Consider the following 20281-nt stretch of genomic DNA (forward strand, 5'->3'; position numbering starts at 1 on the left):
CTACTCCCCACCTCCTCATAGGGAATTCGGATGGCAACACCTTAGCACCAATACAAGTCAAATGTTGCCTCAAAAGGAGCCTAGACCTCACGTCTAGACCTAAATACAATCACAATTCCAGAGAATACTCGAAACCGTTGCCATCTTTAGCATCATTATGTATCATTGTTATGTGAAGCAAACATTTTCAGTGTAAATTTCTACTCCTAAACACATGCATAAAAAATGCTTGTTATTTGAAACCTATGGCTACAGGTATTATATTGGGCAATTTTAATGCGTAAAAATCTATTGTTTTTCCTTAGCTTGTTCACAACTTTTCGCCCTATTTTTTTAATTTAACTAAAGATTTTATCACATGTTTTGTTGTTTCGCAGATAGTAGAAGTCAATCCATATAAATTTATTAGTGTGGTCTTACTTATTTAATTAGACGTTGAAAATTATTAGTAGGATCTGTATCTATAAGAAGCCGCTTTTAATATTGTAAAAAATCCATGACCAACACTGCTACTATCTCCAGAAATTAACTAATTCTAAATAAAAGAATTCTTGCCTAAACAAAGTAATAAAAAGTACTACATGACTAAGATAGTTCTTCTAATTATTCTATCCCAAAAAAGATACATATGAATGACTGAGCGTGGTTCAAGTTCGTTCAGAGTTCAGACTTAAGAGGCATACTTTTCCAGTTTTCTTTTAAAAGGTGACACTCCACTGGTTGCCTAACTACTATATAAAGCTATTTAAGGCCAAAATGATCACCAATAGTGGCTGTAGTTTAGTGGTAAGGATTCCACGTTGTGGCCGTGGAGACCTGGGCTCGAATCCCAGCAGCCACAACTTTTTAACCCCATCATTTCTTAAAAAAACACTTGTAGTTTTCTGATTTCTGGTAAGTCTTGTAGTTAGTTATTACTATACTACACTATTTCATTGCATTTTTTTTAATTTGAATTCTTTCTTGAATTTATCATAGCTTAAAAAAAAACAAAATATCAACATGTGTTTGTGGACTTGGTTCATGCTTGAATCAATACTCAAGTCTAACTAGAAATTTGGGGCAAGGGATAGATGGTTGTGGGAGAAAAAATCAAAACAAACAAAAAAAGGCGTGGAAAAAATAAAAATAAAACAAAAAAGAAAACAGAAGATGAATTACCACTTTATGGAGAGAAACTGAGAAACTCCCGCGGCATCGCATCAAATTAAATTCCATTGGAATCCATTAGGAATTAGGAATATTACACTAAGCATGACAAAACCACTATATGGAGAGAAACTCCTGCGGCATCGCATCAAATTAAATTCCATTGGAATCCATTAGGAATTAGGAATATTATACTAAGCATGACAAACAAGAAGCTTTCTAGAGTGATGAAAGAATATTTTGATCTTTAAAAGATCAGAATACATAATGAAATAGGCAATAATTTATGGACTCTCTTATAAATATGAATTTTTATTATAAGAACTAATTCAATCACTATTTATACTCGACGACTTTGTTTTAACGCCGTTAACGACAACGGTGTCGTTGGAAAAAAATTTTCCGTCGACTGCCTTCTTGAATTCTTCGGATACTAACGAGAAAAAAGATAGTACTTCAAAAATTTTTTTACTGGATCGTATAAAAGTTGACATTAACTCTAATTCCTACCTCTACCACCACTGTGAATCCCAACTCCATTTTTGCCAGCAAATTATCCTTTTTTCTAAGTCCATTAATAATACTTTTATCTTCCCTTTTTTAAATTATTTTTTTTCTAAATTTTTTTTAAATTCTTCGTCAATAATAATCCAATTCCATTAAGTAGTTTTTAGAAATTACTAAAGAAAAAGGAGAGGAGAAAGAGAGCATGAATGTGCTATAACTTGCATGTTGTATCACATAATACAATATTCACATATTTGTCTATTTGAATTTATTTATTTTTTATAGTATAAGCTTTGATTGAATTTCACCATTGTTGATAAGCACATGAAAAAAATAGTCATGGAAAACAACTCATATGGCATCTTTTTTTCACTCATATGGCATTTTCTATGATCTTAAAATCTCATTAAAAAGCTTGGTTAACCAACTGATACTTTTCTCTCCAAGACCCTTCCAAATTTCAATAGGAATATTATTGGATCTTACTATCCTGTTGTTTTTCATCCGTCTTAAAACCTTTTTTACCTCGAAGTCTCGAATCCTTTGATAGTAGTTAAAATTTTGATCTTCTTCCCTTGTGCATAAATGACCAAGGTTCGGAAGAGTCTCATGTCTTTTATTAAATAACTCATAGAAGTAGCTCTTACACCTTTCATTGATCTTCTCTTTTTGAGTCAAAACCTCTCCGTCTTTATCCTTTATGCACTTAACCTGATGCAAGTCTCTCGTTCTTCTTTTACATCTCTTTGCGATTCTATATATACCTTTTTTCTCCTTCCTTCATACCCAAAGACTGGTAGAGACCCTCATATACTCTTGTTCTTTCTTCACTTACAGCCACTTTTGTCTCTTTCTTAGCTGCCTTATATTTTTCCTAATTATCTATATTGCGGCACAAAACCACTCCTTAAAGCACTCCCTTTTTGCCTTTATCTTTTCTTGTATACTCGCATTTCACCACCAACACTCCTTGTCCCTTGGTCCTATCCCACTAAATTCACCAAAACTTTCTTTCACTGTTCTTCTAATAACTTCTAGTATCTCCCTCCACATCTCCTCTGCGCTTCCATCTCCATCCCACTTTGCCTCTTCTCCTTCCCATCTTAGGAAGCTTATTTGTTCCTCACCTTTCATCCGCCACCTCCTCATTTTTTGATTCTTTGTATAATGTCTTTTCCTCAATTTTTGCTCAATGCGAAAATTCATGACGAGCATCCTATGTTGTATTATTAAACTCTCTCCCGGAATAATTTTACAATTAATGCAAATTTTCGGTCGATTCTCCTCAACAAGAAGAAGTCGATTTGAGAGCTTGTCATGCTACTCCTATAGGTTAAAGATGTTTGCCTCTCTTTTTAAAACATGTATTTGCGATTAAAAGGTCAAAGGTTGAGGAAAAGTCCAAAATAGTTTTACCCTCGGTATTAACCACTCCGAAATCATGTCCTCCATGAATACTTCCATACCCAGTCACTTCTCTTTCAACATGGCCATTTAAATTTCTTCCTAAGAAAATCTTATCTTCCGAAAGTATGCTTTGAACTAAACTCTCTAAATTCTCCCCAAACTTTATCTTGTGTTGCTCGTCCGAACCCACTTATGGTGCATAGGCGCTAATCACATGAAAAGTACCTCCTTCCAGTAAAAATTTGATAAAGACGATCCGATCTCCTACCCTCTTGACATCCATTACATCCTTCTTCCATTGCTTATCCATGATAATACCTACCACATTCCTATTCTTCACCTTTCCTGTATACCAAAGTTTGAACCCGGAAGTATCTAACTCCCTAGCCTTCGCAGCGAGCCATTTTGTTTCTTGTAGGAACATGATGTTAATCTTTCTCCTTGTCATGGTACCTACTACCTCTATGAATTTTTCTGTTAGAGTGCCTATATTTCATATCCCAAATCTCAACATTTTGTCACTCCAACCTTTACCTTTACCTTTTTTTTGTGAACTATCTTATTTACCTTCGTCCGTTCACGAAAATACAGGAACTCTTGCTCATTGAACACAACACCTGGACACCAATGCAGCTGCTTTTGCTCATTTGACATTGTACATGAGCTATACAGCGCGTTGCTTCCAGGCAATAACCTAGCTTTAGCACAATCACGTCTTTGATCCATGTCATGAAGAGTCGACTAAGTTTTTATATTGGCTGTCGAATGCTTAACACAACCCTCCTCTTTTATCCATGCTTGGGATTGGTTATGTACCACAAGTACAGCATAGGTGGATTTAGTGATAATTATTTACTTAACTAAAATAAAAATACAATAACATAAAATATATATTTATTATTGTTGTAATAAGNTTTTAGTAAGAGTACATTATTTTATAGCGTAACCATGTTAGATGTATATAAAAAATAAGTCGTCAAATTAATTATTCATATAAAATACATGTCGAAATACAAAATACATATTGAAAATGTTGAAAATAGACTTTTAAATAATATTTTAGCTACTTTAAATACAAATAAAATTTTATAAATAAATAATCTGAAAGAATATTATTAGAACAACTTTACCATGAATTGTGTTAGGCACTATCCTTAAGGATTTATTACTGTCCTCCTCTTAGGTGGAATGGTTTCGACGAAAATCCTCCAACATTATTTTTGCAACAACTCAAGAACAAGCAAGTCCAAAATCTATGTGTGGTCAAGTAGACTAAAGAGTATATTATTTTATAATATAACCATGTTAGGTGTATACAAAAAATAAGTCATCAAATCAATCTTTCATATAAAATATATATTGAAATATAAAATACATATTAAAAATATTAGAAATAGATTCTCAAATAATATTTTATAATACATGTTTAGGAGGGTATTTTTATCATTTTTGAGACTAGAAGAATTATACTATACCGGTCTTGGACATAAAGGAGACCAAGAGTTTGTCTCAAAAATAGTGGTGTTGAAATGACGACAACTCATAAGGCCCATTGGGCTAAGTCAGGACAGTAAGAAGCCCAATAATATTTTTCAAATTCAGTGGGAGGCATAATTTATTATTAATTTTCGAATTTTTTGGCATTTATTTTAGTTTGTCTTGTTGTTAGAGTTTGTTAAAAGATTTTATTTACTTTTGATTTGCTTAGTAGTATTTTTAGGGTTTTTAAATATAAATCAAATCAAATCTAATCTAATAAGATCAGATTTGATTTAAATTAGTTATCATATAACTTTAGGATTTTAAATTTGAATCAAATATGATCTAATTCAATAAGGTCAAATCTGATTTAAGTTAAGTTATCTTATTTTATCTTTTAGTTAGTTTGTTAGGGGACATTTAAACACCTTTGGTGAGATAATATACACAACTTTTGATGAATAAAATTTTCAGTTATTTTATGCATAATTTTTTTAGTGTGATTAAGTAAGGTAAGTGATTTGCTTCGCTTATTGCATGAACAAGATTGATAGATCCAACACTAAGGTAATTCTGCGTAGTGGTCTATTTCAATTTTCATCCCTCTAATTTAGATTGTCAAGGACAGGTTCTTTGAAGGTTTAGTGAAAAATTTCTTCCGATGACCTAAGTTGCTAAGAACAGATTTCTTAGAGGTCTAGTAGAAAAAATTCTTATCTATCATCTTTTCTGTTGCATCTTTTCTCCGTCTTTTTCTTCTCCTTTTATCCTTCGCTTTAATTTTTTCTTATCATCTGGTATCAGTTACAAGTCGTAGATAAATTCTTCTTTATCTGCATATTCTTTGCTTTATTTTATTTATTAATTTAATTTCGAAAACAAGAAGAAAATTAAAAGCTAATTAACTAAAAATATTTAAAAACTTGAGTGAAAAAGAAGGAAAAGAAAACAAGTAACTAATTAAGAAAGATTAGAAAATAAGATAAGATAGAAGATTAAAAAAAGATTTGATTTTAAAAAGTTTTGAAATTTAAAATTAAAAAAGATAAGATAAAATTTGAAATATTTGAAAAAGATTTGATTTTGAATTTTAAAATTGAAACAAGATAAGATAAAGATTTGAAAATAAGTTTGAAAAGATAAGATATGGAGAAGATTTGAAAAAGATTTTTGAATTTTGAAAAGATTTGATTTTGAAATTTAAAAATTAAGATAAGATAAGATAAAGATTTGAAAAAGTTTTGAATTTTAAAATTTAAAAGAAAGATAAGATAGGAAAGAATCATATTTAAAAAAAAAGATTTGAAAAGATAAGATTTGAAATTCGAAATTTTAAATTAAAATAAGATAATGATTTGAAATTAAAATTTAAAATTTTGTTTGGAATTTTCAAAAAAAATTGGGATAAAGATAAAAAGATATATTTTTATTTTTTGAATTAATGAGGAAAGAGAAAAACAACTAAAAGACAGCAAATTTAAAATTTTTAGATCTAAAACACTAGTTTTTCGAAAATTGAAAAGAAAAACACCAAAGACACCAAATTTAAAAATTTTAAGATCAAAACAAGAAAAGAAACAAGAATAACTTGAATACTAAGAAAGAACACTAAGAACAATTCGAAAATCTTAAAGAAAAGATAAACACACAAGGGACACCAAACTTAAAAATTGACACTAGACTCAAACAAAAGACACTATTTTTGAAAAGAAAACAAGAAAGTTCGAAACTTTAACAAGAACAAGAACAAAAAACTCAAACAAAAGACAAAGATTAATAAAGAAAAGAAAAGGTTTTAAAACATTTTTGAAAAGAAAACAAAGGACTCAAACAAAATAGTAAAAGGTACCTAATCTAAGTAATAAGATAATCTGATAGTTTGTCAAATCCGAACAATCCCCGGCAACCGCGCCAAAAACTTGGTGCACGAAACTGGCTCCGCACGTTTCGCACAAATAGACCAGCAAGTATATCGAGTCGTCCAAGTAATACCTCAGGTGAGTAAGGGTCGATCCCATGAGGATTGTTGGTTTGAGCAAGCAATGGTTACCTTGCAGATCTTAGTTAGGCGGATAGAAAATATAGTTGTCACGAGAAAACGTATAAAATAGATAAATAAGTAAAACGTTACTAGATAGGTGTGAAATCAATGGTATGAGAATGGTTGAGGCTTCAGAGATGCTTTGTCTTTCCGGATTAACTTTTCTTACTGTCTACTTCAATAACTTTCTGATTCCTTCAATGGCATCCGTAAGTGATTAACTCATGTCCTCTCATTAAGGTAACCTCCTCCACTGCAGCAATCTACCATGTTGCAAGTGACTCATGTCCTCTCATCAAGCCACCGCTAGGTTTCTCACTGTAGCAGAAGATGAAGTTCTAAGCAATCCACTCCCCTTCATGATCCTACTCAAGGTACCACAGACAAGGCAGATCTTCTGGATCAGGAAACACTATTTTTCATACTCTAGCCTTAGCACCACAGAGACCTCACTTAGTCATGGTCAACAGAATTTCATGTCATGTATCTAAAGTTGCCCAGGTACTCTATTGGAATCCGCAATGCAATCTCTAACTTTGGTTCAACGCTATCCGGGTCAGGACTCGCACGGAACCCATGTAGAACAAGGGTGATTAGCATGGGTCACCCTCAATTCATAAGATGAAGAATGAGAATGCATAAGAGAATAGGATCAGACATATTGAACTAGAACAGTAATATTATTAATCCATGAAACTCAGCAGAGCTCCCAACTTTAACCTTAGGAGGTTAGTGACTCATACTATTTGAAAAGTATGATGGGGGAAGAAAAATATCAAAAGTTGAAAAAATTCTGTAAACAAGAGTGATCTCCTTCTATATATACTAATCTGCTAACTACGGATTACAGAAATAAGATAAACTAGTCTTGTAGTGTGAAAATCCACTTTCTAGGCCCACTTGGTGAGTGTTTGGGCTGAGCCAAGGGTGTCTCCACGTGCTAGGACTCCTTAGGGGCATTGAACACTGGCTTGGGACTACTTTTTAGGCGTTGGACGACAGCTACTCCCCTGTGGGCGATGGACGCTAGGAATGGGGCAGGTGGCTGGCATTGAACGCTTGTTTTGGACCTTTATTTCCAAAGCAAAGCATAAACTATTATATATTTTTCGAAAGTCCTAGATGTTAGCTTTCCATAGTCATTGAGAGTGTGCCATTTGGACTTCTATAGCTCCAGAAATACTCCTTTGAGTGCACGGAGGTCAGATCCTGACAGCATCTGCAGTGCTTTCTCTGTCTCTATATCAGACTTTTGCTTAAGCTCCTCAATTCCAGTCAGAAAATACCTGAAATCACCATAAAACACACAAACTCAAAGTAGAATCCAAAAATATAAATTTAGCACTAAAACCTATGAAAACATAATAAAACTTAAATAAAACACAGTAAAAACTATATGAAAATAATGCCAAAAAGCATATAAAATATCCGCTCATCAGTTACAGAATTGCTATAATAAGATACGTAAAATAAATATATTTTCAGAGTACAGTGACCGTTGTTCGCCTTATGTATTGTTTCAAAAACCAAAGATTTACATTCAAAAATCTGAAATCCTTTTTAAAAGAGAAATCTGTTTATTTTTCAAAACCCAAAACCTTTTGTATCAAATATTAAAAGTTTTCCTAGACAGTATGAATGACCACACTATTCCAAGTATAGGTTCATTAAGTCTATACTAAACCAGTTTGATTTTTCATACTTTACTAGACTAAAAACTCAAACCAATCACGGCCTCCGACCCATCACATAATCAATCACGGCCTCAGGCCCAAACAACTCAACCAACATCCAATTCACCACAATCCAACCAATTTCAGTTATAAACACAAGTAGAGAGATTCAAACACAAACAAAACAATTACATCAAGTATAGCAATTAGTAGTTAAACATAATTATTCACATGGGCAAACCAATTACAATATGCACACCCAAACAATGCCACATAGATGCATATGATGAATGTATATCCTATTGCCTCGTGATATCACTTGTCGATTCAAAATGCTAACCCGACACACCCCGGGATGTTGCCTTTTTGCCACGACCAGGGATATATTTCCCTGTTCACTCTTTCTTTATTTTGCACCCTGCGAGTTATAGTGTTCGGCATACCCTTTCGGGTTATAGTGCTCGAGTTCACTCTGGCAGCAGAAAGGTTATGTGAGCGGGAGACTACCACAGCCCTCACATCTCAACGTAGGCAGGAGACTGCCTCAACCCCTACGCCGACACCGCTACCTTGACAAGAGGGAGACTGCCACAGTCCTTGCCCGAGGCGCATAGCGACTTACCAACAATCTCAATAATATCCACAATCAATCAGGCTTAAAATCTTATTTTCGAAAAATCATTTTCTACGAATCAAATTCATTTTCAAACTTTAAAGAATTAATTCAGGAACCACCAGTTTAGCAAAAATTAGTGAATAATTAAATTAAACAACAATCATATTCATCCAAAATAACCAGACAATACATAAGACTTATACAATCACTAAAAAATATATAATTCTCACATCAATATCCATTTATAATAATTCCAAACCATAAAATAAACTTCATACCTCAACAAGTCGGAACCATAGACCAAACGTGTCAATGGAACTCTTTTCTCTCAGTCCAAAATCAACGGCAACATAAACCTCAGCCCCTAACCATTTTCGCAACAACTACAGCAAATTAGAAGCAACATGCAGCAATAAGAACTCAAACCTATGTTACCAAACCTCATATTCTTTAACCAAACATAACATAATACTGACTAAAGAGCTTTTTGAAACATAATTACTTATCAAAAAACCGACCGAAGCAAACCATTTTTGGTTCGGTTCGGTTGGTTTTTGGTTCAAAACCGAACCAAATCGAATCGATAACGCCCCTACTACCTAATCCACATTACCACATTCAAATAGAACAACTTAATACCCAAACACAATAAATTAATAATTCTACTAGGGTTCAAGGATTCTCACCTTACCCAAGCACCAAAGAGACAAGATTAAACGTTTTTCTCAAGCTAATTGAATCCTATAACTTCAAAGAACTCAAAATCTCAACACTAATAACATAAATTTTTGAAATCAAGGTCTGAAAAACTGGTGAGAAAATGTGACTTACCTCTTAAATAACCTTGTGGGCTTTGTAAAGTTCGACGCCGCGGTTGCGTGGCCGTAAACGGTGCGACGATCGGAACTTCGAATCAAAAATTATGTAGATTTGATTATCAAGTGTGGGTTTAGGTTTTGCAAAGTGTAATTCCTTTCCTATGGCTGAGCTGCAGCATTTCCAGCATGCAAATGGAAAGAGAATAAGCTGAAGCTCATTTTTAAGTGAGTGGATTGGGCCCACGGGCTCGGTTTAGGTCCGATTCGCTTGATTCAGTTTGTTCGACTCAATTTTGGGCCAAATTCTATAAACTTGATGTCAAAATTCTTGTTTTAATTAGCTCTATCACAACTATAAAATTCAATTTTCTATAATAAATATTAATTTATAAATTAATTAGTTATTAATTATTTGGGTTTTACACTGAAAGTATTTACTTGGTTGCTAGCTCAAAATGCTCTACTAACAAATGAAAATAGATTCATAAAAAGGCTTACAGAGGTGGCCGATTGCCCTCGATCTCCAAATAATGTTGAAATCTTGCACCATATTTTGCGTGATTGCCTTTTATCAGTAGAACCTAAAAGAGCTTGGTAAATAGGAATTTGCAGAACCAGTTCTTTCAATGAGACCTTCAAAGATGGTTAGAAGAAAATCTATGGAGTCCTTACAAGCAAAATGGGACCAACTGGCCCATTCTTTTCATAACTACCTGCAACCAAGCTTAGAAAAACAAGAATGATCTTATTTTCAACCAATTATCAAACAACCTTGATAGCATGCTTAATCAAGTTACAAATTTGGCAAGAAACTATGAAAGTTACCTCTGTACTGCTGATGTTAGCCGAGCAACAATAAGTACCAGGAGGGAAGACCATATCGGATGGGAGCTCCCAATGGCTGATTGTTTGAAGATAAATGTCGACGGACCAGTGTCCTCTTCGGCAAGCGTAGTTAGTTGTGGCAGTCTGATAAGGGATTACCAAGGCAGAGTCACAGTGGGTTTCATGTTAAATTTGGAAAAATGCTCCATTATTATGGCTGAGATTTGGGGTTTGTATGTGGAGATCAAGTTAGCTTTCGATTTGGGTGTTAGAAAGCTCATGGTTAAGACAGACTCCGTGTGTGCTTTTTATTTTGTGCAAACCCAAACTTCAATCAAGGGTGTCAGAACCCCTCTTCTGCAAGCGATTAAGCTCCTCCTTGCCCAATCGTGGAGCATGCAAATTCATCACATCTACAAAGAAAGAAACGCTTGTGCAGATTTACTTGCTAAAAAAGTTTAGAGTATTTTGATGGGTTTTTCGTGGTTTTCATCACATCTTACCTTTTTAAGTTATGCTCTAATAGTGAAAGCTTTGGGAGTAAAGTTTTCTAAGATAATAGGATAATTCCTCTGTAATTCTCTATTTTTGGGCCTTTGGCCCCTTTGCTGATCTATATATATAAGACTTAAAGGTTTTATAGTCTCTTTCTATGTGAGATTAAGTTTGAAATACAAATTTAAAATACAACAAAAAATGAGTCACATGACATATGTATTTATATGACTAAATTCCTAAAGTGGTCCTTCAAATTCACAGTTTTCACCATTTCAGTCCCTCAAATTTAAAATTACCTATACTGGTCTTCGAAATTTAGTTCTGGACACCGTATTGGTCCGTAAACCCTTTATAGTACTGAATCAGCGAACTAAGTGTTGAATTGGCTCTAACTTACCATGTTGGACATAAGGCTAAACAACGTCGTTTCGTTTTGACACTTAAACAAGACAAAAATGGAAAAATGACAAGAGTTTATATGATGTACAAATCATTATATCTCTCTTCATTCTTCAAAACGACATTTTTTTTGCCTTATTTAAGAACTAAAATGAAAAGACGCTATTTAGCCATGTATCTAGTATAGCAAGTCAGAACTAGCTCGTTGATTCAACGTTGAAAAGCGTTTAGGGTCCAATATAGTGCCTAGAATTGGATCTGGAGGACTAGTATAGTGAATTTTGAATCTTAGGGACTAAAATGGTGAAAGTCATGAATCTAAAAAACTACTATGAGAATTTAATCATATTTATATACGAATATATAATAACTGATTTAATGACTGATTTTTAATGTATATATAATATTTTTATAAAAAAAAAATTGTACATTTTGCAAATTAAAAAAGTGGCATTTAAATTTCTCGTAAAATAGGAAAGTATCATTTTCTTTTATATAAAACTAACTAGTCTTTTCTTTTTCTCTTTTTCACTTCAAAATTAATTAATTTTGACCAACAACCCTTAAAAAAATATTAATTATTCATAAATATTTAAAAACAAAAACAAAAAGCAAAAGAAAGACTCCTAAATTGTGTATCTATCCAACTGCTGCAAACGATCAACTGTTTCATTTATAACTATATGATAGAAGGTATATTAATTGAAGAGTTTAACTAAGAAATTAATTATTTTTTAGTCGATATCAACATTTTTTAATGTTTTGCGTAAATTTTAAATCTTAAATTTTAAAAATTAAATCCTAGATGTTAAAAGTAGATTCTAAATTTTAATTCTAAATCATAAACTCTTGAAAAATAAAGATAAAAAAATAATATTAAATATACACTAAAATCAAGATAAAATATATTTTTTGTTTTTAATAATTGTGATTTTTTTAAAATATTATTAACATTTAGTTTTATTTAATTTTGTCCCTAATATTTTTTATTTGTATCAAAATTATTTTTAGATATTAATTTCATATAAAATTTTAGGGACAAAATTGAAAATTTTTAAAGGTAGTTATTTTAACAAAAATAAAAAAACATTACGAACAAAATTGAATGAATCGAAAATGTTAGAAATAAAATTAAATAAAATTAAAAATTAAAAATATTTTTAAAAAATTCACAAACTTTAAAAACTAGAAATATATTTTACCAAAAAATAATTTTAAAATAAAAAATTAATTAATAAAAAATTAATTTTCTATACTTATTCCTAATTAAAATATAAAGCATCTCCGAGATGACGCTATCAGAAGGAGAGAATTTACTGATGCTACCGACGAAGCCATCTCTTTCGGGCTCACTGCAACAAATTCTTTAATTTTATTTCCACAAGAAAGGACCAAAATAACTACATGAGATCAATGTACGTCCTAGTCTCCTAGATTTTGGAATGTCTACATAATACAGATTGAAGGGCACCATCATCAACCACTAACTTCCATTGATACAAGACCTAAAGTAGTTATGACTTCATATACAAATTAATAATTATATATCAATATTATTTAGTACAGTATGAGGCTAATTTTTTTTATATGAAAAAAAAATTTAAGTTTAATGTTAAAATAGATGTGTATAAAATAATTATACTAATATAATGTCAGAGCAAAATGCAGGTTATATTTGGTGATTTAAATATTTTATAAAATGATAACCTGCAAAACATAGATTGTATTTTTTTTTTGGTATGAACACAGATTGTATTTTAACAATGATTTTTTTTTTCCGAAACCTCAAAATACAGCTTGCATTTTATATGTCTTAAATTTCTTTTTTATTAAAAGTTGTAAAACGCAGTTTGCATTTTGTAAAAAAAAAAAAATATTTCAAATTGTGATTGTAATGGTGATCGATTGAAACATGATAATTGTTATTGGTTAGAGCAGAGTAAATTTAGAAATGTATTGAAAAAAAAATGTGTATATCATGTGGGTTGTTTATAAATGGGAAAAAGCAATAGTTGGACACTTATATTGTAAAATCTCATCGGATAGTATAGAGTAATTCAAAGTGCATGTTCAGACCCAAAAAAATTGCCTATTCATGTGGATAGTTCCCTCCAGAGTTTAGCAGTGCTCATCAGGGCGTGGAAGGAGTCACCGGTTCAGATCGGGGCTTAGCAACACGAGGAGCATACGTCTGAAGACGAGAAACAAGGGGGCAGAACTTCTATCCACGAAGAAGATGGTTGTCATTGAAGTGGCGGGGGCAGTTGCGGTGGAGCAGGGGTTCGCAGATGCTTGATAGGTGGCGGAGATTTACGTTCAGACAAGACGTGGTATCACTGCAAATTCCGGCAGTAGCTACTGGAGACGACAGTTAGCGTGAATTTTCCTTTTTTTGGATAATTTGATTTCTTTTTTTGTATTCTTCGATTAAAATTTGTTCAATATTTAACTAATAAACAAAAAAAATAAACAATTTTATACGATCAGATATAATTTTACATTACTAAAAATATTTATAATGACTACTTGATGCAATTTTATGGATGTCGCACTATCAACATCGACGAGGAGATTCTCTTTTTTTCAAGCTGTTTTCCAAACCTTCGCAGCCGAATCCAGCCACACCACCTTATCCAGCACGCGCCTAACGATTCACAACCAACAATCGACACCGCTTGTCTCCAATTTCGCACCTGACAACTATCGTCGACCACAAAGTGAAATTAACCGCCTTCTAGAATAACTACTCAATCAAATTCATTATACTTCCATTTGATTCAATCCCGTCTTGGAACCCTAATTCTATTTTTTCCATTTCTATTATTTTTCTTCAAAATTTTTTTTCCACAAATCGAAATTTCAATTCCTAATTTTGTCTTCTACTACCGGTACCCATTGTTATGAGTTTTACTGTAATTAAGAAATTCATTGCATCTCATATAGGTCAATTATGTTTTTTCACTACACGCGTCAAAAAATCATACACCACACATTATTTGGTTATTTTAACTACCTTAAACTTTGGTCATTACAAACATTTCTTATATATATATATAAAAGCATAATTATTAGTTAATTAAGAATAATGAACAAATTGAACAAACTAATTAATATCTTATTCTGATCATCAGTTTTAGTAGAGAAAGATTAGTTTTTACATACCGGACTTAAAACTATATAAATTTAATGTGTTCTGAATAGTACATACAGTGCTATAAATCTAAAGACGAGCTGAAAAGTTATGGAATATACCTTTTTCTTTCTATTAAATCAATATAGAATATACTACCTTTCGAAAATGTCCAATTAACTTCATTCAAAATTGGCTGCTTGTTTGACTTGGACAATACTAATATATAAGTCCAAATTAGTAATTAGTGATGGTCTGACCAGAGTTGGCAGTTTCACACTATTTAAGCTCCCAATGTATTAGCCATTAGGGCTTAGAGTGTACTAAAACTTTCTGTTATTAAAAGTTTTAGGGATTTCGCTAAAATTGCACACGATCTCAACTTTCAAGTTGAATTGATCATATGAAATTGGATCATTTTGTGATTAACCATACTAACCGTTGGTTTGAATTAATTTTTTTAGTGTAAAAAAGTAATTTTTTAAATAAATATTTTTATTTAATTTAATATTTATTTGAATATATTTTTAACTGGCTAATTTTAGTATGTATACAATATTTTTATTATATGAAAAAAATTAAAACCAATAGTTAAATTTAATCAGCTTAGATTTTGTTTTACTCAAGAAAAAAAAAACAAATCTATTATACATCCAAGTAATATTGTCATCCAAGTCTAATCAAGTAGACCCAACACCAAATAAAATCACTCTCATTAAAAAGAACGTGATTATACGCGTACACATCCTTCTTCCAACTAAGTCATTTACGTTCACACGCAGTATCATCATTGTCGTCTTCTTCTTCTTCTTCTTCGCGTTCCTCCTCCTCCTCCTTCTCTTTCTCATTCTTCTTCACGTGTTTTCTCTTCATCGTCATTCTTTTGTTGCTGCTGTTATTGCTGTCATTGCAATAGAAGGTGAGAAGAAAGAGTTTTGAATTGTATAGGACAACGAGTCCAAACGCACCTTAATTAACTCAAAAATGAACCGAAATTATATAATGATTGCAACATAGTTAACTCAAAAATGAACCGAAATTACATAATGGATTGCGACACAATTAACTCAGGAGTGAACAGAAATTACATAACAATTTCGACACAATTAACTCAGAAAGAAAGAGAAATAGAGAACAATGGTAAAGAATCTGCAAGTTTGAGAAGCAATTAATGTTAATAATAAAAGATTCTTAACATGAACTTAGAGATTTTTCATGTGAATTTCAAGTTCATCAATTGAGGAGAATTTAGCTATAACAGAAGAAAAGATTTAAAATAAAGGCCTTTTAGAGAAAAAGAATATATTCATGATATCTTATATTAAATTTATAATTCATGTCAGAATTGTTTGGGAGATTTTATCTTTTGGGGTTGTGAAGGTTGATAAAATGCTTTTTTTGTCTGTCTTTGTAAAATACTTGAAAAATATTCATTGTATTCATTATTTCTTGTTATGTTTTTTTTTTTATTTAATTTTACTAATTTTTTAAGACCTTGTCCAAGTGCTAAACTCAAATTTAACACACAAATTAAAAAATTGTGTTAAATTTGAGTAAATTAAGAAGAATTTTGAAAAAATAAAATAAGGAGAAGATGAAAAAAATGAAAAAGAAGAAGAAGAAACAGTAAAAGATACGGAGGAAGAGGATAAAGAGTTTTGAATTGTGCCGGACGAATCCAAATGCATCTTAATTTACTCAGAAATGAACCAAAATTATATAATGATTATGACACAATTAAATAAAAAATGAACCGAAATTACATAATAGATTGCAACATAATTAACTCCAAAATTTACCATAATAATTGCACACATAAACTCAGTTCGAAAACAAGCACATAAACAAGATTGAATCATGAACAAAAACACATCCAAAATCAAATTTGGATCAGACAACATCATTAATATGTTTCTTCTTCTTTTTGTTTGATATTTTCTTCTCTTTTTCTTGATTTTATTCCTTTCAAGAGAGTAAATCAAAAGGAATTTTGAAAAAATGAAATAAGAAGGTGAATATAAAGAAGAAAAAGTTGAAAAAGAAGCAGTAGTTGAGGAGAAAGAAGAGAAAGAGTTTTGAATTGTACATGACCATGAGTCTAAATGCACCTTAATTCACTTAGAAATGAACTAAAATTATATAATTATTGCAACACAATTAATTCAGAAATGAACCAAAATTACAGAATGGATTGTGACATAATTAACTCAGAAATGAACCGAAATTACATAACAATACGACACAATTAACTCTGTTTGAAAACAATCACACAAACAAGACTGAATCATGAATAAAAACACATTGAAAATCAATTTTGGATCAAACAATATCACAACATGGCAAAAATTCAACAATAGCAATAACAATAACGATGATAATGATAACAACGATATGTATAAAAAAATGATAATAATGGAGGAGGAGAAGAAAAAAGAAGAAGAAAAAATTCAAATAAGAAAAGAAGAAGGATCAAGTGGTAGTGGTGTTGGTGATGACAATAATGAAAGAAGAAGAAAAAGAAGAAGCGTGAGGGAAGAAGAAAATAATAAAAAAAATGCATGACTCTAAGGCTCAATTTTTTGCAAATGGAGAAGCTCATGGTGTAACACCATGAAATGGAGGCATAGCAAAATATTGCATTACTATGGGTCAGAGACAAAACGTAAATTACGTTTTGTATTTTTTTTTTTTTTTGAATTTTGAAATACACCAAACGTAGCTTACGTTTTGGGTTTTTCTTTTTTTTTATTTCGGTTTAATACTAAACACAAGTTGTGTTTTACTAAGTCAGAAAAAGAAACAAATTTTTGAAGCCCACAAAATACAATCTGCATTTTGTTAGTGTCAGAAATTTTTTCTTAGAAGCCCCAAAATGCAGGTTGCGTTTTGTACAGAAAATAATATTTAAATCCACAAGTTTGCCTATAAATATGAAGTCCGGTGATGTTCATCTTTATCTTCACTTCTCCTCTTGTTCTTTCTTGCATAAAGTCCTTAGTGGGGTATTTTTTTGGCAGATAACTGTGTCAAAAAAAAATAGAGTTAGTTAAGGCTGAAGTTATGGAAGGTGTTACAAAATTGCGAGTATATTATAACGGTGAGGTTATAACAAACACACATGAAGGAGTGACTTTTGTTTGTGAATGTTCGTTGTCATTTGCCATTCCATGTACCATAGATTTTGTCGAGTTGCAAAATGGTCTTTGTAATAACATTCAAAGCCACATTTTGAAAAGGGTGAGCAATATTTTATACAGAAGTCCTGTGCAAGTATTTGGATGGTTAATACAATTTCAAATAATGCTCATCACTGACGATGCTAGTATGCAGCAGATGTTGTATATTTATCAACAAACCCGATCTCACGTGCCGATGATAGAGCTGTACGTTGAGTTTGAACAGCAGTCGGGGATGAGTATGGTCGGCGACGAGATCAATGTTGATGAGCTCGGGGATATAGATTGGGAAGAAAATAATAATGACAGTGAAGACGAATTCAAAGCTAACTATGAAATCGATGACGAAAACGATGATGGAGACTTGGCAGGCAATCCGGCGGTGCAAGATGAAGCCAATGTGATTGTAAGCCAGCACCCGTTTGGTGTTCCGTCTTTTATGCGGACTCTAGATCTCAAAGCCATGCATGCTCCGGAATTTCCTGAGTATGCGAATACAGTTATGTCATAATTATTAACTGAAGTTTTCTATAGTGCTTATTTTATTTGCCTTGTCTGACTGATGGCGGTGCGCATGTCGTAGGTGAAGGCAACGTTGCGGCAGAAGATGGCGAGTTTAGTGTCGGAATAGAATTTGGTTCGAGAGAGTCGGTGATATCTACAATCAAAAGCTACACAATCTCTAGAGGAGTTGATTACACTGTGTATGAGTTTGAGCCGCAGACATTCTATGCGAAATTCAAGGGGTATGGTGCAGGGTGCGACTGCCTTATCCGAGCTAGCTTGATTCGAAAAAAAGCTTGTTGGGAGATCAGGAGATACAATGGCAAGCACACGTGCACCATGGGCACGATTTCACAAGATCATGTCAAGTTGGACTCAGACATAATTGCAGATGCCATTAGGCCATTGGTCGAAGCAGACCCCTCGATAAAGGTGAAGTCTGTTATTGCAGAAGTTCAAGGCAGGTTCAACTATACTGTGAGTTACCGCAAAGCTTGGTTGGCAAAGCAGAAAGCTGTCGCAAAAATCTTTGGTGATTAGGAAGTTTCTTACCAGACTCTGCCAGTATGGTTGAAAGCAATGACAGTGAAAATGCCAAGGTCTCGTGTTCAAATTAAAACGTTTCCCGTTTACCGTGATTGAGGAGGTTCAAGGTGTAAGAGTTCTGCACCGCATTTTTTGGAGCTTCTATCCGTGTATTGTAGCATTCAGACACTGCAAGCAACTGGTGCAGGTTGATGGTACGCACTTGTACGGAAAATATAAAGGAGCACTGGTGGTAGCAGGGTGAGGCATATATTCAATGGTGCGATGAGATCGGTGTTGAGAGATGGGTGTTGGCATTCGATGGTGGTCATCGTTGGGGACATATGACGACAAACTTGGTAGAGTCCATAAATTCTGTCCTGAAGGGTGCACGCATGACGCAACCTTCCTGTAACTGCCCTTGTTCGGTCAACTTTTTATCGGCTGAATGAGTTGTTCACTCGGAAGAGTACCGAGGCTCATGAGCATCGCCGCAACGGATTCACGTATTCAGAATTTGCAACGAAGAGAGTTGAGGAAAGCTTCCGACGTGCAGGAAATATTGTGGTCAACCGGTTCGATAGGCGCAACGAGATGTTTGAGGTTCGCGAAATGCAAGATGGTACCATTTAAACTGTTAACCTTGCGCAACGACACTGCTACTGTGGCCATTTCCAGGTCGAGTGACTTCCATGTCGTCACGTGCTTGCATGTTGCGCCAACCAACGTCTTGATTGGCAAGTGTACGTGCATGATGTGTACAAGATGTCTGAAATTTACAAGGTGTATAGAGGCGAGTTCGTTCCGATGGATGACCCCTCCACGTGGGATAAATAGAAGGAGCGAAAGTGAACGCCAACTAGACATTGAGGCGCGCGACGAAAGGAAGACCGAAGTCAACCCGCTACTTGAATGAGATGGATTCGCGTGATATGCGTGGTCCTCGTCGGTGCACTACATGTGAACGCGAGGAACATAGCCGCAGCTGATGTCCTCAGCGCGCAGGTCCAAGCTCCGCTGGAGGTCATTAGTGGTTAAGCTTTTCAATGTAACTTTGTTATGACCTACTTCACAATTATATGTTATTATTATTATTATTNTATATCATTAAACATTAAAAAAAATTACTTATCCATTAAAGATGATCCAAATACTCAATAATGTGTTCTTCAAGTTTAATAAAATCACGAACTATTTTTTATTTTATAATATTTAACCAAAATTTTCTATTTTTTTTCTTCCTCACAAAATTTCAGTAGAACCTTGCAACTTAGAACCCTAGCAACCCTTGCCTTTGCTTCCTGTGTTTTGCTTTCAGTTTCGGTTTTATAGACTCTATCACCACCCTCTTCAAATACGTAGTGTTCATGCAACATGGGAACCTGCCAAACACAACTTGCGTTTTGCTCCTGACTATTGTCAAACGCCGTTTTGGAAATTCCAAGTGGTCAACATGTTTAGCATTGTCTGCATGCAGGGAGTAGGACGGACACCTTTCGAGGCTTGAACTTCCTCCTCTGCCAAACGCATGTTG

General features: G+C 33.2%; 1 protein-coding gene and 1 non-coding gene across 2 annotated transcripts; both read left to right on the forward strand.

Moving 5' to 3' along the window:
• The first annotated feature begins 769 nt into the window (after positions 1-769).
• Positions 770-841, forward strand: TRNAH-GUG (transfer RNA histidin (anticodon GUG)). The gene has a single exon. It is a non-coding gene; the product is annotated as a tRNA-His (tRNA).
• A 16761-nt stretch (positions 842-17602) lies between these two features.
• On the forward strand, positions 17603-18762 carry LOC107480089 (uncharacterized). Its single transcript, XM_016100207.1, has 2 exons — positions 17603-18124; positions 18253-18762. The coding sequence occupies exons 1-2, from the start codon at positions 17603-17605 to the stop codon at positions 18760-18762; spliced, it is 1032 nt and encodes a 343-aa protein (XP_015955693.1).
• Positions 18763-20281: the final 1519 nt, after the last annotated feature.

This window comes from Arachis duranensis, chromosome 3 (genome assembly GCF_000817695.3).
Source record: "Arachis duranensis cultivar V14167 chromosome 3, aradu.V14167.gnm2.J7QH, whole genome shotgun sequence".
Lineage (NCBI taxonomy): Eukaryota > Viridiplantae > Streptophyta > Magnoliopsida > Fabales > Fabaceae > Arachis > Arachis duranensis.